The sequence below is a fragment of the Cucurbita pepo genome, chromosome 1 (genome assembly GCF_057944985.1).
Source record: "Cucurbita pepo subsp. pepo isolate OVF chromosome 1, ASM5794498v1, whole genome shotgun sequence".
Classification (NCBI taxonomy): domain Eukaryota; kingdom Viridiplantae; phylum Streptophyta; class Magnoliopsida; order Cucurbitales; family Cucurbitaceae; genus Cucurbita; species Cucurbita pepo.
The window spans coordinates 10,808,144-10,833,704 of NC_141798.1; the positions used below are offsets into that span (position 1 = coordinate 10,808,144).

At 35.7% G+C, this 25,561-nt stretch overlaps 1 protein-coding gene across 2 annotated transcripts; it reads left to right on the forward strand.

The window, feature by feature from the left end:
• The first annotated feature begins 4,602 nt into the window (after nt 1–4,602).
• On the forward strand, nt 4,603–18,174 carry LOC111793086 (NADPH-dependent pterin aldehyde reductase-like). Of its 2 annotated transcripts, none has more exons than XM_023674826.2 (5): nt 4,603–4,927; nt 4,997–5,066; nt 5,773–5,966; nt 6,040–6,212; nt 11,700–11,860. In XM_023674826.2, the coding sequence occupies exons 1-5, from the start codon at nt 4,736–4,738 to the stop codon at nt 11,758–11,760; spliced, it is 690 nt and encodes a 229-aa protein (XP_023530594.2). In that variant the 5' UTR covers nt 4,603–4,735; the 3' UTR covers nt 11,761–11,860. The 2 variants fall into 2 exon arrangements, with proteins under 2 accessions (XP_023530594.2, XP_023530586.2); XM_023674818.2 differs by lacking the exon at nt 11,700–11,860 and adding an exon at nt 17,853–18,174 and having other exon boundaries at nt 4,608–4,927.
• Nucleotides 18,175–25,561: the final 7,387 nt, after the last annotated feature.

Consider the following 25,561-nt stretch of genomic DNA (forward strand, 5'->3'; position numbering starts at 1 on the left):
ATAATACATGAGATTACTTGTTTTTCGAGCATGATTAACATATGTGTGATAAGTGTCATAATCGTACTTTGGGGATAATGTCGGTGTATGCTCGAGTCTCGAGTTACGTTTGAAAGAAATGTTTTAAAAATGTGAGCGAGAAAATACATTAAAAACAATTTTAAAGAAAGAAATGTTATAAGTTAAAAGCAAGTAGGCAACAACAACGACTTTGATGTCATATAACCCGAGTAGGAATAATTGACAACTAGTCATATCCCCCTATAATACATTTCGGGGCATTTTAACCCTGGAGGGTGTTGACATGATTTTGGTGAGCAGTCATACACCCTCGTATTGGCACAACAATAACAGTAAAGACCTATCTAATGTGAAAACAAGTAAAAGGGGTTTAAAACGGGCATGCAACAATGGACAATAAGTCATGGACAAGCATGACCGGGATGTCCGACATGCGGCCACCGACAATATACCTTGGATAAGCATGATCGTGACATTCTCCCCACTCAATTGGTTGACGTCTCTTTTAACTGACTCTTCGCGATCTCAGCGATGTAGAATGAGGTTGACTTCAAGACTTTCGATGCAGGTCCAGCTGATCTCAATATTGAAGAGTTTCTTCTAATCTGCTAGGAAGTGTTGAAAACTACTTATCGGTTCATTGAGTTTACGTGTCTTCTCTGTCAGAGTCCTCCTACTTTCTTCTTTGGAACATTCTTCTTCTTTGCGTGACGTCGTGTCGCCTCCTTGTGCTTGATGTCTTCTTGGTTTGGATAGTAACGTTTCAAGTTACTGACATGGACAATAGGGCTAGTCTGTATCCATGGAAGCAACTAGATCATATATGATGCCTTCTAGGCCTTGTGGATAACTTCGACTGGTCCGTTGTATTTTTGCACGAGTCTTTGGTTCTTGTTACTTTGAACTCGAAGCTGATCTGACTTCAACTTGATCAGAGCTTTCTCACCATCTTCATAATACGACAATGGCAGCAAGCGTAGGTTCGCCACGACTAAGATCTTTTCTCATTTTCACCCCTTTTGGTTGATGGGTGTTTGTCTGAATAATCGTCAGGTTGGACTCCATTAATTTTAAGCATTTTGCTAGGGCATGAGAATGATTTTGTGTTCTAATAGGAAGTCCATCCATCACACAATGTCGAAGTCATCCATCTTGATTATTACAAAGTCGGTTTGTCCCGACCATGTCCCCCACTTGATCCGAGTTTTCTTTGCAACTCCTAGGACAGGTAAAGTTGTCGAGTTGACGACCTTCATTTTCCTTGTCTCTTTGTTCAAGCATTTTGTTTCAATTTCTATCATGAAGTTGTGAGTGGCTCTAGAGTCGAAAATGATGTTCCAGGTCGCTATGTGATTAACCCAAGCCTTGACATACATAAGACCGCGTTCCACTGACTCCTCTATCTCTTCGACTCTCTTCTGGAGAGCGGAAAAATACTTTAGTGCCCCACGTGGGGGTGTGCAACATTCTAAACTAACGGTGTTTCTGTTTCCACCATCTTATACTCGGCTTCTGAGTTCACTCCGAGTTTTGCTTAGAAGGCGTATAAAGCAACCTTCTGTGGGCATTCAAATTCTTGATGAGCCCCTGTAATGCCCCTAGTTTTCTTGTCCAAATTAGAGGCATCACTACATGCATGACTTTAATAACATATGCAACAATTTAAATAAAACCATTTCAAACGAAGTCATGAACTTATACGTTTAGTTTAAAACAAGAAATACTGAGTAAGTAACCCTATTGTTGGAGTTGGGTAATGAAAACACACATGATAGGACCTATCCTTTAAATTTGTAGCATGACCTTGAGCTCTTTCCAATTTCGGACAAGGTTGGATGTGTGGTACTTCCCCACACACGGCCGACGTACGCGCACATGCACCCACCAGATAGGCTCGTATCTGTACCCCTTGGGCCTGACTTGGTAGGAAACAATGCACTAACACGTCGTTAGACGCTGTAGAAAGGGAAAGACCCACATGATATCATAGCGAACATAAATATCGAAGGTACGCATCCGTACTTAAGTGCAAATATATACTATCACAAGTACCGAGTAATAAGTAAATTATTATTTCCATTGAGAGTTTAATACATTCTCTACTCAATCAATCGGGAACTACAAGCCAAGTACACGTAACATGATTAATGGGTGTCATTGATTTCACTAAACTAATAAAAACCATAATAAAATGTAAACTATAATAACGAGTATGTGATAACACAAACTAATTGTTAAACACAAATGAATGATATTGGTGATATTGGATGGGATGTAACTTTCCACTACTTACTCTTATTAATCGCAATAGCAAGGGGTTAAGAATAAGAAATGGAAATAGAATTGGGAAGGTGTGTATTGTCATTGATATTGATATCCTTAGGATACAAGCTATCAATTAATACCTACAAACGATGAAATTATAAATCAAATTATAAATAAAGAATATTAAGATATAATATCTAAGATATATTCCATAAATAATATATATCAATACTCCCTCTCAAGTTGGAGAGTATATGTTAATCACATCCAACTTGTCTTTACGAGTGTAGGTCAATAACACCCAAGTTGTCTTTTGAGAAGAGAGTGGAGGTCAATAACACTTTTGTCTTCGCATAGTGAAAATATCCATAAAAAATAGACCGCCTTTGATTGGTTTGCATTTTTAGATTTTCAAGAAATTATTGAATTTACAGAAAAGATGCAAAACCAAAAAATAAACCGCCTTTGATCGGTTTGCATTTTTAGACTTTCAAGAAATTATTGAATTTCCAAGAAAGATGCAAAACTCAGAAATAGACCGCAATGATTGACTTGATGATTGGTAACTTGTTCCATTTAATTTGATTTAGAACAAGTGCATATCCTCCCTGATCACTTCTTGGTCCATGCATAAATGATTTACTAGATAATAACACCAAGATCGGTGCTCTGGATCACTTGAGAGGTTGTGAAAGAAAATACGAGCATCTTGAATATGTCACCTTTGAGCTTGGTGAGAAATTTGAAAATGCTTATAACGTATTCTTGATATTGGATGATCAGCGTAAAGGCTTCACTGAATGAGTTAGGGTTTGGCTTTAGGTTTAATACTCCCCTTGAACTCAGAGTCCAAGGGGGTATTAAGAATACCAAGATCGGTGCTCTGATATTAGAAATACAAAGATCGGTGTTATGATACCATGTTAAGAATAAAAAATGGAAATACAAATAGAATAGGATACAAGCTAGCAATTAATACGTACAAATGAGAAAAATATAAAATAATTAAATACGAAGAATAAAATAAAATATACTGTAAATCAAATCATAAATGAAGAATATTAAGATATAATATCTAAGATATATTCCATAAATAATATATCTCAATACAATGTTACGTGCTGCCCTATTCTCTTCTTAGAGTACCTGAGGATACCGACTCTCGTCTTGCACCTTAAATGCACACTCATAAGCTTCTGTTAGTCAAGACTTTCTCATGTCTATTTCTTAACTAATCGTGGTAGTATTAGTTTCTACATCTCTATTTACTTTTAAGACTTATCAGTAAGAAGTGCAACTACCATTAATAATAGCAAGTATGTGGAGCTAAATAAGATCAAATCAATAATTGTATCTGCTTATTATCTATTTTAAGAAAAAATTATTTAGTTATTTTAGAAATAGAGATATCTAATTATTTTTAAGAAATGAATTTATGTATTTTAAAAATAAATGATTATGATAAAATATTTTATGAATAAATGGTCTAACATCTTGGTTATATTTTTATGAATAAAATTTCAAATAGTCTCGAATAATATAATATTTTAGATTCAGATATTTTTATAGGAAAATTATTTAAATATTCTATAAATGAAAAATCTAATTATTTTTAGAAAAAAAATTTAGATATTTTAGAAATAAAGGATTAGATATTTTATAGGGTAACCATTACATTTCTAAACCCTAAACCCTAAACAACGATAAAGTAGAGTTTCTGCCTAACAAACCCATTATGCTCTTTGGAACTTTTAATCTCCCACGCATTCACCAACAACGTTTTACTTTACAATATTAAAATTTGAATTGAAATTAGGTTGGTAGAATATTATAGGTATATCTTTGTATTTTGATATTGAAACTTGAAAAAAAATAAATGGAAAATTTCGTGGAAATGAAAAATGTAATAGGTGGAGGGGACAGGCTTCTCTGTCCCGTCCCACCCCATAGGCATCTCTAATCCATCCCTCTCGAAAAATTCATTGATCAAGGCTCTCATAATTTTTTTTTGGAAATTCAATGTATAATATAAAACAATTCCGTCCACTTACAAACTACCATGATTAATCACTTCAACAGACACATAAACACAAATGGAATAATTTTAGAAATATAAATGGTAGAAGTTTGAACAATTTTTTCATATAGTCTTAATTCAATTCAAGTAACCAAATGCTTCCAACAAAGTAGATGTGGAGATGAAGCACACCCACACAACGGAAGAGTAGATGAGGAGATGTGGAGATGTGGAAATGAAGCTCACCCACACAACAATCGAGTTGCAATAATCTAAAATGAAATGAAAATTTTGTAGTTGAAGCTGGAACCACTCAAGAGGGAAGAGTTTGTTGTCCATGTCTATCTCTTCAATTATTGTATAAAACCCAACCCTTCTACACCATATCATTTCTACACTAAATTAGGTATTCGCTTTGGAGAAGACAAATCCATGGCTGCAACCAAGAAGACAGTTCTAATAACTGGGGTGTCCAGAGGGATAGGACGAGCTTTGGCATTGGAGTTGGCAAAACATGGCCATCTAATCATTGGTTGCGGCCGCGACAAAACCAATTTGGATTCACTTCAGCTGCAACTCTCTAATGCTTCCCCACAAAACCATTTGCTCTTCATTGCTGATGTGGTTCGTAATGCTTTTTCCTTTGCTATGTCTTATTGTTTATCTGTTTAATTTCTCTTTTTTGTTTTGCAGAAGTCAGATGACAGCATCCGACAAATGGCACACACGGTCCGGGACAAACTTGGTTCTCTTGACATCATTGGTATGTTTGTGCTACAGTTTTTTTTCTTTCTTTTTTTTCATTTTGGATAAAATAACTAAACACGAAGCTTATGATATGAACCAAGAGACATCAATCATACAATATACTTCGACCATGATGGAAAGAAAATATGGTTGAAATTATCAAAAAAATATTTCAATGTATGCCACATCCAATAAGAATCAAGTTTCATTGTTATGAATTCTGGGTGGATCATAATTTAGAGTTATAACGTTTCTTTAATATATTTTAAGGTTTATTTACATAATCGTTAATTATGATTATAAAGTATACAGTAGAGTGGTGGCTAATTATGATCATAAATAGTTACAACTCTTGTAATGGAAGGTTAAAAATTTTTATTTTGAGGCTATATAAAGTGATGTATGTTATATTTGTAAAAGACACTTGGAAAATGTAGTGAAAGAATCATTTGTGCTGGCTAAGTTTCTTTGCAATTCTATGTAGTTTAGGTTGCATGTAGAATCATTCAAGCTCGACATGATGTGTAGTAATTCGAATCTTAAACAAGTGTTCTTGCCTTGAGATATTTGATCAACAAGAATCATTCAAGCTAGACATGATCGATCTTGTTTGTGGAGTGATTCGAATCTCAAATAAGTGTCTTGCCTTAGATATTCAATCAACAAGTAATCCAAATCTTACTCCCCTTACAGTGATTTTGTATCATTTTTTTTTTTTTCAGTGAATAATGCAGGTGTGAATACTGCGAATTTGAAGTTTTGGGAGGTTCCCGACGAAATGTTTGATAATGTAATCGACATAAACATAAAAGGGGCAGCAAATGTGTTGCGTCACTTCATTCCTCTCATGCTTCCTAGGAATCAAGGAATTATTGTGAACATATCTTCTCTGTATGGAAGAACTGTTGGTCCCCTGGTACGCATATGCTGCAATCTATATTAACAAAGCTCTCATCAACAACAGAAATGATTAGTTTTTAACTATCCAGGCTTCGGCTTATTGCGCTTCCAAATGGGCGATTGAAGGTTTGAGTAAATCAATTGCAAAAGAGCTACCACATGGAATGACCATTGTAGCGTTAGATCCTGGCATTATCAATACGGACATGGCTGTTGTCTATTTTGGCGATTTGGCTTCCCAATACCAATCTCCTCAAGAATGGTATGCTTACCAAATCCTATACATTTTTAATCAACATTTAGTTAAAGTAAATGAATATTATATCTTTTATTATATCCCCACCTACCGCCTAGTTACCTATAGAAAATATGGAGAGAATACAAAATCTCAGTAAGTAGTCTATTACTGGTAAGTTCTTAACTGTACCGTTAACCTAGAGTATTAAAACTTCTTGAGTGTTTTGGGACCGAGTACATAAAACTTATCTTGGATCATATTACATGATCAACTGGAAAACTATTACATGATCAACTGGAAAACTTCCCTTAAAATGGTCTATAAATCACTCCCCCATGAAAGATCGACATGGTCACATAGTTGGTGCAAACTTGATCATGACATCCGGCTAGTAATACATGATGCAAGGCATCTCATTTAGGTGAGGGAAACATGAGTCCCATCATGACATCCTATTCATGAGACACGGTGAAAGACATTCTCCCCTCAATTCTTTTGTAAAACTTAAAGATGTAGTGTCAAGAAAGAGTTAGGGATTGATATCCTTCCTTTTCACTGGAGCTGACTCAGAGGAACTTAGTTGGAAACTCGATTCTTCACTGGAGCTGACTCAGAGGAACTTATTATTGAGTAGGACTATTGGGACACTTCCCGCCACATTTTCTTCAATAGAATTCCTCCTTATACTCCCTTCAAACTCCCTTCAAACTAAAGGAATTAATTTGGGAGGACGACTTTGTGTGAATGTGGCTGAGTTTGAATTTCAATCTTTGGTCTGTAACTCAAAATAGAACGCAGCGTTTGATCGTCTTGACAACTTGATCTCGGACGAATTAGCCCTGGATTCTTTCATCATATATGCTCTTCTTAATTTCCTAAGGCTAACAAAAACCTCGATTTTGAATAAAATGGATTGGAAACAAGAGTTTGAGTTTTACCTCCAAAACTTACCTGATATTAAAATTCTCTAATTCGACACACCCTTAGAGTTATTGTCCTTCAAGGTTTTCTATGGAAATGTATCTTGGAGATGTAGAAATCGATTGGGATAGATCTTACACGACGAATTCACGTGTAGCCTCAGATTGAATTTTTCAAGCTCCTTGGGACTCCTTGAACGACGGACCGAATTAGAGAAATAGGTTTGAGGCATTTTCGACGTTTCCTTCCTTATCGAACTTGTGGGTAATCTTATTTAAAAGGTATAGAAATAAGTTTGGAGTAAATAGTGGACTATAGCTCTCGAATTTGGAGAGAACCCGAGAACTTGATACCCAAAAACAAACTCTTATAACTCGCGATTGAAGGCTCGAGGTTGCTTGTTACTTGCTCCAAATGAATGCCCATGACTTATAATTTATAGAGGAAGGATCCACCACCTTTGAAATTTCCAGAACCACCATGATTTTGCTGTCTATCTTTCTAAATTTTTACGTTGAAAAAACTTACTCTCATCAGAGTTTTGCCGATTTTAGTTTTGAATTCCCACCGTTGGATGTGATAAGCTATAGATGTTCTAAATCATATCTAATTTTGTTGGAAATTCAACCGCTAGATTTCAAGATAAAGTGATTACCGATACTGTGAAGGATCTGATTCTGATTGTGTCAGTGACAATTTCTTAATACCCATGAAACTGCACCCATCATACTCATCTCAAACTAAGTTCTCCCATCATACTCATCTCCCGTTACTATCTCCTGTTTCTTTAATTCCCATGAAACTGCACCCAAACTAATGTCGATCACATATAAGTATTTTTGGAATCATCAATGTTTCATCCCCAATCATTATCATTTTAACCATGTTCTTACTGTGAATACAATGATCAATAGCTCACAATACATGACAAATAACTCTTTTCCAGCTTCTAAATGATTTATCTTCGGTGATGTCATAAAATAGCTCAGCAAACTTTCTGAGAACATAAGATCGAGTCTAGTCGTAGTTTAATATCTCAAACTCTCAACGAAACTTCCATAAATTGTAGCATCAAAATTTTCATTTTCATTGTGCGTGCTCAAGTTCAAACCTACTTCTGTAGGAGTATTTTTTTAAAACCACGACCATCCATGGGGTATGATATTGTCCACTTAGGTCTAAGCTCTCATGACTTTTCTTTTAGTTTCTCCCTCGTACAAATGGAGATGTATTCTTTAATTATAAACTCATTATCATCTCCTTAATTACTCAACGTGGGACTCTCTCCCAACAACCCTCAACAGTATTGACATGAAAAGTATGCGCTTACCAGTTATCTCAAATTCTTTCTTCATGCTCTCTTTGAACTCTTCAAGCATAATGGCCTAAGTTCCCATAAAAATTAAATCATCGACTTAACTAAAACCACATTTCAGTGAGAGCAATTTTGAGAATAGAATGATTAGGAAAAGCATAAAAAGAATTCAAAGTTACTACCCTTACTGACAAGATAAGATGCATATTCTTTTAGAGTGACTCAATCATAGGAACTTCATAGTTATGTGTGCTTTGCTTTGAGCAATTCGAGTCAGGTGATCGCCTTGAAATTTTATAAGATGCATGTGAGTGAAGACAAAACATGCTAGAAGGACTTGTGTTGGTTTGTAAGGATAGTTTTTACTATTAGAAGCGAAAAGTAAGTAATATGACCATGTCGCAAGGGATGTAGGAGAAAGTCGTTGCCATCACGTGCTAAATCTGAATTCCAAAGCCTAATTCAAATCTTGAACATGGGTCGTTACAAATAGTATCAGAGCGGTACCTCTTCTAATAAGATGTGGTTCGGGATGAACCAATGCAGAAGCTAGTGGGCATGTGACACCTACGTAAAAAAGTGGTACATCAATGAATTGAGACCACATCCGATTCTGAGGATACTAAGAAATGCTTAAAAAGAATTGAATGTTACTACATATACTAACAAAGTGCACCTTCTTTTTCAATGGCTCAATCATAAGAATTCCATAATTAAGCATGATTTGCTTGGATTAATTTTATGTTGAGTGACCTCATGAGAATTTTAATAACTCAGCCTAAAATTTCCTAATATTCCTCTAAGTTGATAATTTATTTTGCTAAGTTAAGCTTATTAACTCATATTCTCCTCCGTAAGCTTGACTTTTCTCGAGATTCTTCACTTCAAGCAACTTTTGCATGTCTACAAATTTAACCCTTTCTAGGGTCTTGGTGAGAATGTCCAACTTTGCTAGTCCCTAGTCAACTTTGTCTTCTTCCAATTTCTTCCACTCCTCTCTTCCGTGGAGAAAATTTATCATCAAACTTACATGTAGAAACTTCTTGTAACGTATTCCTCCATTTTCAACCTTCTTTTTTGGCCTATCAATAGGTTTCTTTGGTTGAGATGGCAAGTTTGAAGTCTCATTTTTCTTACACCTTAGTGGTCTTCCTCTAGGCCTCCTTGGTTAAGATGGTAAGTCCGATAAAACACAACAACTAGTAGGTTGCACTTCGCTGATTGAGGGAACCTTTGGTTTCTTCTTGGATCTGTACTTCAATTCCTTTTTCTCCCGACCAATTGGTTTGGGTTTCTTCTTCAATTTCTTGCGGCCAACGCCAATGGATACTTTTGGAAGATGTTGATGGTCTTTCAATAGTATCTTATACATGTAGTTTCGCGACCATTTTACCTTCATCAGGGCTCCGGCTTTGTTGTATATCCTAAGTAATGGGCCGACTATCTTCACTCAGATACACCTTGGTCAATAGATGTTGATCGTCATTCTTACACTGGAACAAGATAGATCCTTTGCCTTGGATCGGTACAATTGTTCCATCGCAAAACTTCATATTTCCAATTAACTTCTCATCAAGCTTCTTAAACTTTGCTCAATCACGGTTATGTGGTTGTTAGCTTTGTTGTTTAGGTACCACATGCTCGTCTCTACTTGGTCTTCTTCATCTATGAAGGGGTTTGTCATAACCTTTTCTTCTTTGAGTATCAACAGATTGGTCATTTTCTCGGCCAACATCAATGCGGGCTCTTCATCATCCGTGAACATGAGGTTTGCCTCCTCATCGCGCTCCTTGTTGCAGCACTCTACCGCATAATGCCCGTATTTTTCACAAGAGTAACACTTGATCATACTCTATCCTTCTAAGGGATGACATTGTCATGGATTTATGAGGTATTTTCATGTTTACTACCACATCCGCGACCTCTAATTTCCTTGGTATGGCTGCCACGTCCTCTCATACCTGAAAAAGAAGAGTCGGCTGCATCATTCTTTTTCGTCCATGCGAGTCACTCCTCATGTGTGAATAAGATGTATTTCTCCTCCTGATTGTCTTCGTAGTCATGAAGTCTCTCCTCCTGGACCTTAAGACGACCAACAAACTTTTCAATCAACATGTTCTTGAGGTCGCTGAACTGCTCGATGGAGGCAACAATCTACATGCATCTTGGGGAACAACTCGAAGGAACTTTTTAACGACGGAGATCTCATTCACGATGTCGCCTAATGAATGGATGCCACTGACTATTGTCGTCAAGTTCATGATAAAGTCATCTATTGACTCACCATCCTTCATGCAGATAACCTCGAGCTCACTCTTCAAGGTTTGCACCTTTGCTTCCTTGACACATTCCACACCCAAATGCATTGTTTGCACTCTCTCCCACGCTGCCTTTGTCGAGTCCTTCTTTGCCACCATGAGAAGAACGTCTTCTAGGACTGCTTGGTAGATGACGGCAAGAGTCATCCTATCCTTCGTTCCTCAACATTGTCACCTGTGCCTATAAGTTAACACGCATCTTTATCGACCATGTTGTGTAGTTACTCTATGTGAGTAATAGGTATTAGAGTGTTACACTCCCCTCTCTTCCACTCCTCATCGTTGTCACATCTTCTCCAGTGACTTTGTATGGTGTTGGCATTTGTTTCTGCATCCTAGCTCTGATACCAAATGTTGGATATGACCCACAATCGAAATATGTTAAAACAAATAAAAGAAACTAAAAGAACAACTTGAAGGGAGAGATCTTTTTAAACAAAAAAAAAAAAAAACATTAATCACATAGCTTTTCAATTCAGTTTGTTCTTGTGAAAATATCATACATATCTGAGTATTTAGAGTAGAGAAGACAAAAGATTTCCTAAAACTTTCTAACAAATTTCCTAAACTTTTTCCACAAGTGACCAACTACTAACAATTTTATTTAAAAAGACTAACTATTTTCCTAAACTTATTCAAGTGAATAAGTACCGAACAATTATCTTAAAATTTCTCTAAATTAATAACTTCTTTTGACTCTAATTCAAGCTTATTAATTAATAGACTTGACTTATTTTCTTCTCCAACCTAGACATAGCTTTTGTGTTGCACAACATATATTTCTTCCTTCAAATATCCAGATATTTAGAATGTTGACTTCACATCCATTTAATATACTTCCTAATTATTATATACAACAATAGCTGGAAGAAAACAAATAGCTTATAAATGAGTCATAAGTAGGAAATTTTCTTCATAATTCATAACATATTTTTTTCTTATACCCTTTGACGATAGGTGTTACCTCATACTTCCCAACTTCACCAGTTTGCTCAAGTATTTTTATGTGCAAAATTAACTCCAAGAGCTTCTAAGTTCTTTGTTGTTGTACTAACTGCTATATTTCATATCTTTTTATTACATCAATCTCTTAATCCATTACAACTTTTCATTTTTCATTTTGAATGATCTCATCAAATTTATAGAATTTGCAATACAAATAAAATAGAATCAACATGATCATCTTCTGTCATCTTTCTTAAAGCTTCATAGATCTCTAGCATATTTCTTGATGACACAGGTGAGATAAAGTGTCAAAACTCAAATGTTCATGATGAAGTTTATTAGTAATGAAGTATCATTTACTAAATTTTGTGCTGTGTTGGTAATCATATGTACCTTTGTTATGAGAACTCCAACTTGGATCTAATCTTACACATATTTTCTTTGAAGATTAAATCATGCCCTTTTGGTAGAATCTGCCCTACAATTAAAAGCTTGTGTTTGAGGTTGTAACATAACGAACTTCAGTGGCTCACTTCTCTAACTTCTTTATCCCGACGAGTATATTATTTTCCTTTCGATTTTAATCTTTTTGTTGTCACTAATTTTCACCTCATTATGAAGAGATTCATCCAAGAAAAGAGAAAAACATCCTTCTTTCCCCATCATGTGGTTACAACAACTGCTATCTAGATAGCACATGTCTTTGATACTTGTTTCTTAAACATTTTAAGTGAGGAAAAGAAGGTTGGATATGACCCACGATCAAAATATTTTGAAACAAATAAAAGAATGAAGAAGAATAACTTAAGGGGAGAGAACTTTTGGAAAATCTTAAGTACTCAACTTTTCAATTCTCTTTGTTGTTGTGTTAGAGCATACATTTGAGTATTTATAATAGAGAACCAACAAATTTCCTAAACTTTCTCTCCAAGTTAAAATCACTAACAATCCTCGGGAATAAATCCCTAACCATTTTCTATACTTATTCAAGTTAATAACTATTTTTACCAAGTCAAGTTTAATGACACTCACATCCTCGTAAGCTTGACTTTGCTAAAGATTATATTAAAGATCACGTATTTGTTTAGATTACTGTCAGTTAGTATCTGATTAAATTTCCTTATAACACAATCGATTTAGATGAACACAAAGAAATAGGAGAGAGAAAATGCAAGGAGAACTTTAGCTAAAGGACTTGTGTTGATAAGTATGTATAACAGAGAATATAGAGAAGAAAGTACATTTCCAAAGTTATACCTGAGGGTGTATGTATATGGTTCAGTTTACTGTACATAGCTTTACCAGATTTAACCATCTACTATATATAGCTATTTACCATATATAGCTTTACTGGATATAACCGTTGATCAAGTTATAAATAAGAGAGCAGGCTCCATAACCTAACAATTCTCCCACTTGGAGACTGATCCAGTCAACTAAGAATTTCATTCTCAAACGATCACTGCACCATACCAATTAAGGCTTTGCATAACCTCAATTTTCCAACATCAACACATTTTGTTAGCATGTCTGCTGGATTCTTTGCACCCTCTATCTTCTCCAAATACATATCACCTTCTTCCATTAACCTGCGAGTGAGATGGTATTGCCTTCTAATGTGTTTTGTCCTTGAATGATAGACTGGATTTTTCACCAGCTGTATGGCACTCTGACTATCTGTATAAAGAATCTTCTTGCATTGCTTCATGCCTAACTCTTCTAGATAGTCTGTCATCCATATCATCTCCTTTCCAACTTCAACTATTGCCACGTACTCAGCTTCAGTAGATGAAAGAGCGACGCATTTCTGAAGTTTGGACATCCAACTCACTGCTGTTCCATCTATAGTGTAGATATATCAAAATGTGCTCTTGCTAGAGTCTACATCTCCACTAAGATCAGCATCGACAAAACTTTGCAGAACTACTTTGCCAATGCCATAACAAAGTGAAGTATTGGATGTACCTCTCAGATATCTCAGAAGCCACTTCACAACTTCCCAATGTTCTTTCCCTAGATTTGCCATGTACTTGCTAACAACTCCCACTGCATGTGTTATGTCAGGTCTAGTGCAGACCATAGCATACATCAAACTCCCAACTGCAGAAGCGTACGAAACTGATGCAATGTGCTCACGTTCCTCAACTGTCTTGGGAGATTGCCCCTTTGACAATTTAATACGATTTGCCAAAGGGTAGTCTTGGGTTTAGCATCATTCATCTTGAATTTGGACAACACATTCTCAATATACTGCTCTTGGGATAGATTTAATGTGTCAGTAGATCTATCTCGAGAAATTCTCATCCCAAGAATCTGCTTCGTTGCACCAAAATCTTTCATCTCAAATATTGAAGACAAGCTTGCCTTCAGGTGGTTTATCTCCCTCATGCTTGATCCAACAATTAGTATATCATCCACATACAGGAGTAGAAACACATAAGAATCAGTGTATTTCTTGAGGTAACAACACGAATCCTTTTCACTCCTGTGGAAACCACTCTTGCACATGAAGGAGTCAAACTTCTTGTACCATTGTCTCGGTGCTTGTTTCAGTCCATACATGCTCTTATTGAGATTACACACCATGTGCTCCTTGCCTGGAGTTGCAAACCCTTCTGGTTGTTGCATATAGATCTCCTCATCTAGATCTCCATGTAAAAACGCCATTTTTACATCCATTTGCTCAAGGTGCAAATTCTCCGGTGCAACAATACTCAGCAGAATTCGGATAGTAGTTAATTTCACAACTGGAGAAAAGATCTCAGCATAATAAATGTCTTTTCTTTGTGAATATCCTTTAACTACTAACCGAGCCTTAAACCTCATTCTGCCATCTGGTTCAGCCTTGATTCTGAACACCCATTTGTTCAACAGAGCTCTCTTTCCTGTAGGTAACTTAGTCAGCACCCACGTTTTATTCTTTTCAAGTGAGCTCATCTCATCATCCACGGCTTGCTCCCACTTGGTTGAATCTTCCACTTGTAGGGCCTCATTAAAGGACTCTAGTTCTCCTTTGTCAGTCAGCAACAGATAATGTAATGAGGGTGAATATCTATCTGGTGCTCTGATAGTTCTGGATGATCTCCTCAACACCTGCTCAGGTATAACTTGCTTCACGTCTAGTTCTTCAGCAACAGGATTAGGAGTTTCTTGAGCTTATGTTGTAACATCACTGCGTGAATTTTCCTGCCACTCAAGTTCAACTCCCACTTGCTTTGTAGTGTCAGAGTTTATCTTTTCTTTGTCATTTACAGGACATTTTCATCAAAGGTCACATTGCAGTATCTTAGAATTTTCCTATTTTTGTCATCCCAAAATCTGTACCCGAACATGTCAGAGCCATAGCCTATGAAGTAGCATTTCACAGCCTTAGCATCAAGCTTATCTCTCTTCTCTAGATCAACATGAACATACGCAGTAGAACCAAAAGTTCTCAAGTGAGAGTACTTGAGTTCTTTTCTTGTCCATACTTCTTCGGGAAATTTGAACTTCAAGGGTACTAATGACCCTCTATTAATCAAATATGCTGCTGTGTTCACAGCATCAGCCCAGAATGTCTTTGGTAGTCCAGAATGAATCCTCATGCTTCTTGCTCGCTCATTCAATATTCTGTTCATCCTTTCTGCAATACCATTTTGTCTTGCCTTACCGAGAATTGTTCTTATTAATCTAATTCCCTCAGCTACACAAAATGTTTTAAACTCTGATTTGTTGTACTCTCCTCCATTGTCAGACCTCAGGCATTTGATCTTCAAGCCGGTCTGATTTTCAATTTCAGCTTTCCACTTCTTGAAGGTGGTAAACACATCTGACTTGTGTTTCAGAAAGTAAACTCATACCTTCTTACTGAAGTCATCGATGAAGGTGACGTAGTACCTTGATCCACCAAGTGATGAAACCGGAGATGGTCCCTGACGTCTGTATGAATCATTTCCAACTGCACTTTCTTCGGTTCTCTGGCAGTCTTTGTGAAACTAAGACGTTTTTGTTTGCCCATAACACAGCTCTCACAAAGACCCATATCAACAGATTTTAAGCCTTCTAAAGCTTCTTTCGTAGTCAGTATCTTCATTTCTTTGACGCTCATATGTCCAAGTCTATCGTGCCATAAACTTGAATAGGAAGCACTCTTAGCAGCAACAGTCATGTTTATACACTCTGCCGTAGTGTATAAGGTTCTGAATTTTATGCCACGTGCAACAACCATGGCGCCCTTCACAATCTTCCACGAACTCTTTCCAAGCTCTGCTGCATAGCCTGTGCTATCCAACTGGCCAATAGAGATCAGGTTTTTTTTTAGACTAGGAATGTATCTAACATCTTATAATGTCCACTGATTTCTTACTGGTGTTTGTATGGAGACATCTCCATTCCCTTCAATCTCCAAGGTTTTGTTGTCGGCAAGATACACCTTCCCAAAATTTCCTGATTTGAAATTTCGAAACAATTCCTTACTTGGAGACGAATGGAACAATGCACCTGAATCAGAAATCCTAGGGGAATTATCATAAATAGTCCTAGGGGAATTTTGGTTATTTTACCCATAATTCTTGATTTTTCTACTTAACGAGTTCCAATGGCTTTAAAACTTCACCACACCATCAAACATCATAAATTAAGATCTACTACAGAGTTTCATAGTATTTTGAGGTTAACTAGGTCATGAACCGTAGGTAGATATTCGTAAGGGCATTATGGTCATTTGACACTATTTCTTGGTTTACCTACTTATCCTTATCCTTATCCAATAACCATAAAATTTCACATATGACCTCAACATGATATAATATACTCAACATTAAAATTTCATAGGCATCAGAGTTCATCTAGTGGGTTATTTTAACATTACCTAATTTTTGAGCAATTTGAACGGTTTAGGGTCAGAACTCATGGTTCTTTGAGTTTTTCTTTAATATATCCTTAATTCATACATATTTCAGGGTTCATATGAAAATCCAAGTGACTCCTACAAGTATTTCTTAACAAAAAGTCTAAGGTAGCTACTTACCTCGTCGTTGACATTCAAGACTTCTGTTCCCGAGCTTCCGGTTCTGAATTATCTCATATTTTCTTCCACAGACTCCTTATTGTGTGTAGGTTCTGGAACCTTAAAGTATTTCATGAGGACCAATCTGGAAGGGAATTAAAATTGAGAAAATTCGACGTTAGGTCAATATTTGGCTATTTTTTACTTTTATTTGTCAAAGTTTGACCTTTGACTTTGGACTTCATCTTCTTTCTTGGTAGGCTGAAAAATCTCGATTTTTCCTTATCAGACCCCTCCGGTTTTGCCTTTGTACAACTATGTATAGATCTTTAATCGACTTGATTTTTTCACGAAACCTTTAAATGAAGTTTCAAGGAAGAATTAAAGACCAACTTCATACCTTTTCGTGGTCTGTAAGCTCAAGTTATAACGTTCCAAAGTTCACCAAAAAAACATGTTTTTCGCCGGAATAAATCTAGAAATCTTTTGTTGGGTAGCCGATTCTAAAGCTTTTAAGGACTCGATTCCTTCATGAAACTTGTTGGAAATCCCCTATGGAATATATAGGAGTTGGTAGGAAGGAAAATGATTAACCATAGCCCTCGAATTTAGAAGAAATCCGAGGAAGAAAAACCCATAATCTAAAAGCTTCCAACTAAGGTTTAGGAATCCTCACCACTCTATTCTTGTCTTAAAATGTTGCCCAACTTTAGACTTTATAGGGGAAGCTTACACCAACTTTGAAACCTCCATAATCGTTGTACACCAACTTTGAAACCTCCATAATCGTTGTAATTTGGGGATTGGATTTTTTGGATAATTTGTTGAAAATATCCACTCCAATTTGAATTCCGACCGTTGGATTTGATGATCTTTGAACATTCCAGAATGTATCCAAATTTGGGAGAAATCCAACGGCTGAATTTTGAGATTCAGGATTTTTGTGCAGATGGTCACGATAAAACGATAAAGGTTCTGATTTTGAGTAGAATGGTACTTTCGTAATTATCTATAATTTTAGAGGTATTTTGGTAATCTTCCATTTGTGCAGACCACTTTTCAAATATTATTCATATACCTTGACAAAAGAATCGTAGAAATTATAAATTGTATCATGAGTCTATCTTAATTGATTTCTAACATATTATTAATCCAAGTTACTTTCTTCGTTGTATTAGGGCCGTGAAAGCAGTTTCCATGATTCTAAATATTACAACCGCTGATAATGGTGCAACTCTTATTGTTCCTGATCCTGGTGATCTACTAGATATTTCATTTTTGTTGCAAAAGAGAGAGGGAGAGAAAAAAGACCCAAGGTAATAATTGAATAACATAAAACATTATTAGTCTACTTGAAATATTCCCGGAAGTATTCTTCTTTGTCCGACATTTTCATACTTTCTACTTTTAGTTTTCAAGTACTTTAAACTGTTGTAATTTTTTATTTTGATGATCTTAATGTCTCTTCCATTAATAAAAACTACTATAAGTTTATAAAAAGAGTACACATTTCTTGTATTATGACCAAAGATGTTGAAATATGATTCAAAATTCTGACCAAGTTTTTAGGAAGCTGGAGTAGTTTCCTAAACTTCGTGAATTTATTCATGCTCAATTGTGGAGTAGGATTTCCATAAGCAAACAATAATAAATCATTTGTAGCTTTGGTCTATTTTGTCTTTTGCTATCTCTTTCAATATTTTTTTCCCAAAAAAGTTGGTATCTGAGAGAAGTTCTTGTTAGCACGGGAAGTGATTATTTTTTTTTCAAAACAAAAATGGAAGTAGCTGATTTTTCTTCCTCTGCACCGCTCCTACCAATTTTTAATGGTGAGAAATATGAGTGGTGGAGCATCAACATAAAGACCTTGCTCAGATCGCAGGAGCTATGGGACTTGGTGGAGCACGAGTTTGTTGATGTATTAGAACCCACAATGGAAGAAAATGAGAGACTAAGAGAAACCAAGAAAAAAGGTGTCAAGGCTCTATTCATTATTCAGCAAGCAATTCATGACTATTTTTTCACGAATTGCAGCAGCAACCACGTCAAAGCAAGCTTGGTCAATTCTGCAAGAGTTTCAAGAAGATTCAAAATTCATAATAGTGAAATTGCAATCTCTAAGACTTGCTTTTGAAACTTTGCTCATGACGAATGGTGAATCAATTGCCGATTCTTTGTCAAGAGTAATGGCAACAGTCAATAGATGAGGGGGTATGGAGAGAAAATTTCAGATGAAACAATTGTTGCAAAGGGGTTTAGAAGCCCAACTCCAAAGTTTGACCATGTGTTGGCTGCTATAGAAGAAGCTAAGGATCTATCAATACTCTTCATTGATGAACTGATGCGCTCGCTTCAAGCTCATGAGTCAATAATCAATAGATCATCGAAAAAGAATGAAGAAAAGACACTACAAGTAAAGGAGACAGCCAACAACGAAAACAATGAAAGAGAAAATATTCGTTTAGTAAATAGAAGTCGTGAAATAGGAGGATTTCCCAGCTTCCATGGTGGTCATGGTAACAGGGGTAGATGGAGAAATGATGGACAAAGGAAATTCAATGAGCAAAGTAATGGCATGTATGGATATTAATCCAAAAAAGAGTGATTTATGATTTGTTGATAGCGGATGCTCGAACCATATGACAGGCACCAAATCTTTATTCCAAGAGCTTGATGAGACGCAAAAATTTAAGGTGCAACTTGGAAATACAAGAGAGATACAAGTCGAGGAAAAAGACATAGTGAAAGTCGAAACCAGTCATGGTAAGATAAAACTATTAGATATTGTTCAATTTGTGTCTGATTTAGGGTATAATTTATTGAGTGTTGGACAATTGATGACTAGAGGACATTCCGTTCTATTTGATGACAACACGTGTCATTACAAATAAGAAATCAGGCCATAAAGTTCAAATTGTCATGACTTCAAATAAGATGTTTCCACTGGATGTTTCTAACATGGAGGATTTTGCTTTTGTTGCTAGCATAAAAGATGACTCCATATTATGGCTTCTGAGATATGGGCATTTGAGATATGGACATATTCATATGAAGGGCCTGAAAATACTTAGGGATGAAGGTATGGTTTTCGGATTACCAAGAATTGATTCAATTTGTTTATGTGAAGGATGCATTTATGGCAAGCAAACTAGGAAGTCCTTTCCGACCAATATATGTAGCCCAATGCAAACTAAGTCTCGGGGATATATACTTTTTACTATTTATTGATGACTATAGTTGCATGAACTGAGTTTACTTCTTACAATATAAGTCATAAACTTTTCAGAAGTTCTAGAATTTTAAAGTTATGGTGGAAAACCAAAGTGGCTGCCACATTAAAGTTCTTCACACAGATAGAGGTGGCGAGTTCATATCTAAAGAGTTCAATCTTTTTTGTGAAGAAAAGGGCATCCAAAGGGAGTTAGCAGCTCTTTACACTCCAGAACAAAATGGAATCGCTAATGAAAAAATCAAACTATTGTGGAGATGACAAGTTACAAACAAGGAGACTTTCAAACCAATTTTAGCCCGAAGTTGTAGCAACATCTGTCTATCTATTAAATCTCTCACCAACAAAGGCTATTATGAATCAAACTTCTTATGAAGCATGGCATGGAAGTAAACTATATGTAAGTCATTTACAAGTTGGGTTGCTTATGCTTTGAAAAATCCTCAAATTCGTCAAAAGTTGGATGAAAATTTTGCAAAATGCATTTTCATTGGCTATTGAACTCAATCAAAGGCATATAAATTATACAACCCTCGTAATGAAAAGATTTCAGTTAGAAGGGATATACTATTTGATGAAAATGTGAGTTGAAATTGGGGTAAAGAATAGAGCAGTAAGATACAAGTGAAGTTTCTCCAGACGGAGAGACAAGGGTCAACTCCAGTGCATCTTTTAGTGTGTCTACTGCAACACAAAATTTGTTAAATTTATCATCTTCAGTATCACTAAACAACAACTCTTCTCTTGAAGAATTTTCGGATAAGACACCTCCAAAGAAGTATAAATCTTTAGCTTATGCGTCATGTCAATTTGCTCTTATTGTTTCAGACCCTATGAGTTATGAAGAAGCAGCTGAAAAAGAAGAGTGGCAGAAAGGCATTGTAGAAGAGATGCAGTCAATTGAGAAAAATGGAACATGAGAGATGGTTGACTTACCAAATGAGAAAAATGCAATCAACTTGAAATGGATGTTCAAGAAAAAATTTGCACCAGATGGAAGCATACAAAAGCATAAGACTCGTCTTGTAGCAAAAGGGTGTGCACAACAAGGTATAGATTTTGAAGAATCTTTCTCTCCAGTTGCTCGTTCTGAAACTGTAAGAACTATTCTAGCATTAGCAGCAGAATTGCAGTGGTCTTTTCATCAATTTGATGTCAAGTCAGCATTTCTTAATGGAGATTTACCAGAAGAGGTCTATGTAGCACAACCAGAGGGATTCATAAAGAAACACAAAGAAACAAAGATATACAAGCTGAGAAAGACATTATACGGATTAAAGCAAGCCCCTCGAGCTTGGTATAGCAAGATTGATGGGTATTTTCAACAAAAAGGATACATGAGAAGTGAGAATGAGCCTACTTTTTAAGTGAAGTTGAAGAAGCAAGGTAAAAGTGATTTCATCATTATTTGTCTCTATGTTGATGATATCATTTATATTAGCTCTTCTAACTCTCTTTTGGATAAATTTAAGTCTCAAATGATGAGTGAAGTTGAGATGTCGGATATGGGTCTATTACACTATCTTCTTGGTCTTGAAGTATATCGAGTTGAAGATGAAATTTTTATTTCACAAAGAAAATATGTCAAAGATATTAGGAGTAAATTTAGTATGCTTAATTGTAAGCCTGCAGCTACCCCCATGAATATTAATGAGAAATTAGAATATGAGGATGAAGCATAATTGACAGATGTTAGAAGGTTCAAAAGCTTGGTTGGTGGACTAATTTACTTAACTCACACACGACCTGACATTGCATTTCCTGTTGGTATTATTTATAGGTTTATGCAATATCCTTCAAAAGTTCATTATGGAGCAGCAAAAAGAGTATTACGTTATGTTGCCGGAACTATAGAGTATGACATTTGGTATTCTAAATCTTCTAAATTCAAATTATATGGGTTCACTGATAGTGATTGGGCAGGATCATTAGATGATAGATGAAACATTTCAGGCAATGTTTTCACTTTAGGATCAGGAGTGATAACTTGGAGCTCAAAGAAGCAAGCAACAGTGGCGCTGTCAACGTCAGAAGCAAAATATGTTGTAGCAACTTCAGCAGCGTGTCAAGCTATTTGGCTAAGAAGAGTGTTAGCTAATCTTCAACAAGAGCAAAAAGGGGCAACAAAGATATTTTGTGATCACAAAGCAGCTATTTCTATGACAAAGAACCAGACATTTCACAGCAGAACAGAGCATATTGAACTTCGACATCATTATATTCGTGGTCTTGTTGCAAAGGAAGAAATTGTTCTGGAGTATTGTAACACCAATATTTGCAATTTTGAATTCAGGAGAATGTTGAAATATGATTCAAAGTTCTAACCAAGTTTTGAGGGAGCTGTTTGTAGTTTCCTAAACTTGTAAATTTATTTATGGTCATTTCTATCCTTTTCTATTTCTAGTTATTGTGTAAGTCTATATATACTCGAATTCTATAACAATGAGCGAGTAACCAGTAATAAAGCATTTGCAGCTTTGATCTATTATGTCTTTTGCTATCTTGTTCAATATTCTTTTCCCAACAAAAGATTTAGTAATCTCGTTAAGTTTGAGTAAAACTTGGGTGTGCACGGCATGGGCCTTGTACGTGATGTTATTCATGTGTTTGCATGTCATCAGTCTAGTACATGATGTTTTATGATTCATGTTTGAGCACAATACTTAAAGATTACTTGTTTTTTTCCCGTATATTGAGCACACTCTTGCGATTGTAAAACAATGATTGTGCGACCCAAAAAACGATAGCAGAAATATTTTTAAAAAACACGAGCGAGGAAATGCGTTAAAAATAATTTTAAAAAAGAATTGTTATAAGCTAAAAGCGAGTAGGCAACATGTAACACCCAAAAAATGAAAATAATCAACACTAATAAGGATTTAAGCCGACCATGTAAGACACAAAAGATTAAAAAAAAAAAAAAAAAAAAAAAAAAAAAAAAAAAAAACTAAGATATTTAAGCAAGGAAAATGGTATTAAGACCTTTCTATACACTGGCAAGTAATTTTAAGGAACTAGGGTCACAAATGAGGCAAAAATGGCAAAAATGTCATTTTTCCCATTTGTAAGGAATTTCAAGGAACTCCAGAAAGGAAAAATGATCAACTAATTTTTCGATTTTTTGAAAAAATAAAATAAAATATTTGAAAAATGACAAATTACCAAAATGCCCCTAAAATTCCACTTAATTGGCATTAAAGAAAATATGCAAACAAATTTGCATTCGAGAACCGCCCATTGTTATGAAATCATCCATACCTTCACATCCAACCGTTGGATTGAGCTAAAATTTGAATATGTTCAAGAAGAATCAAGGTGGTTTAGATCCAACGGTTGAAACGCAAAACTAATATTAGCAACATCCTTATCGGAGTAGATATTTCTAATGCAAATTCTAGAAACGTTAAAAAAAAAAAAGAGGAGAAATTTAACCATGATTATGAAACAACCAATGGCCATGCAAACTGCATTTATAAATAAGAAGTTCCGGAGAAGGGAGAATGTTTTAAAATAAGAATCAAGTAAGTGATGAGGTTTCCTAAAACTCAATATGAAGCTTTTAGATTATGAATTTTTCTTCCTCGGATTTATTCCAAATTCGAGGTCTTTGGTTAATTATTGTTCCTCCTATCAAACTTTGACCAATAAAAGTCAAAGGTAACACTATGTTGACCTTTCTACACTTTTTGATCAATTTGAACTTCTTATAGACCGGTTCTCATGAATTTGTTTATATTCGTGAAACTAGACTCAAAGATGAATCTAATAAAGAAAATTTGGAATAATTTAGATATCGAAAGCTCGATTACAGAGGTTTTGAACGTCAACCATCAGGTAAATAGCCACCTTCGACTTTTCTTAAGAAATACGTCAACAATGAAATTGCTTGGGATTTAAGTAACGTTAAAATAAGTCACTAAATGAACTCTACTGCCTATGAAATTTCAATACTTATCATATTATTGGATGTTAAGATTATGTATGAAATTTCAATACTTATCATAATCATATTATTGGATGTTAAGATTATGTATGAAGGTGGTCATTGGATAAGGATAAGTAGCTAAACCAAGAAACGGTGTAAAATGACCATAATACCCCTAAGGTAATCTACCTACAGTTCATGATCTAGATGACCTCCAAATACTATGAAACTTTGTATTATACCTTATTTTATGATGTTTTGATGATGTTATGAAGTTTTAAAGCCATTGGATAAGGTTAAGAAGCCAAACCAAGAATTACGGGTAAAATGACCAAAATGCCTAGGACTCCTTCTGATAATTTAAGGTTTAGACATGCTCCAAATGACTTATTTCTTCTTAAAAGGCCTATTAACAAGAACCTGAAGGTATGTTCAAGATTTCAAGTTGATTAGAGCAAGTTTGGCATCTAGACCTTAGGACCCAAGAAACACCTAAAAGAAATATCCCATGACTCAAGACTCTTCTAGAACCTTTAGAGAATTCATTATGGCTCTATGACTTTCTTGAATACACTTAGGCTTGTTAATATGATGAGTTCATATTTTAATGAATGTATATTACAACTTATGCCTCAAGGAATTAAGAACCTTAGGAACTTATAAGATTGAGAACCAACAACAATACCACACAAGCTCTACGACTACCAAGGTAAGAAGAATGCTAGGTACCACTCAAAGATAAGGGACCAAGATCCTCAGACACAGAAACTCAAGAATGCTGGGCAATACTCTAATCATGTTCAATATGACCCAAGACCTCCCACCACGAGGTGCTTTCAAAAGCCTATGTTTCCTCTTCTAGGCTGGATGCCCTTCACCATGTTTTTCTTAGAAAGATGTCATGTTTGGCCTCATATTTCCCTCACCTAGTTGAGATGTCATGCATCATGTTATGGGTACCTGAAGATTTGCAAGATGTCATGTTCACGTTTTTCACCTATCTTGTGACCTTTATGGTCTATCATGGGGAGTAATCTATGGCTATGATGGAACAAGAGGAGATTTAATTACCTTAGCCATGAATCAAGAACATCCTAAGACCTCATACGGTACAACATGTTCAAGACTCAGACTACGCTACCTGGAACGTATGAAGCCTTGAGCGTAGGTATTCAAACTATGCCGCTTGGAAGTATAAAGTCTTGGGCATAGGTATTCAAGCTTTATCATAGGGCAAGCCCTTGATGCTAAATCATAGTACATCGCTTGGAACCAAGAAGCCTTGGATGTAGGTTTTCAGACCGTACCGCAGGGCAAGCCTTAGATGCGGGTTTAGACTAGTCGCTTGTAACGCATAAAGCCTTGGACTTAGGTTAAGACTGTGTCGCTTGGAACGTATGAAGCCTTGGACACAAGTTTTTCAGGTTCATGATTTGTACCGTAAATCCTAAGGGGAGTGTCTTGGAGAAAAAACCAAGAACAGAAGAAAAACCTAGAAAGTACCAAGAACAAGACAACAATCAAGGACTAGAACATGGATCAAGATCAAAATTATAAGGACAAGAACGAAGAACTAAGAACCATAATATTAAGGCCCTTAGATCAGAACCCACAAGAATCCACAAGAACAAGAATTAGAGGGTCTAAGTACTTACAACCAGAACCAGAACAAGACAAGAAAGAATGTAGTACCCTAGCATATCAAGGACACAATTAAGAGCCTACAAGTAGGC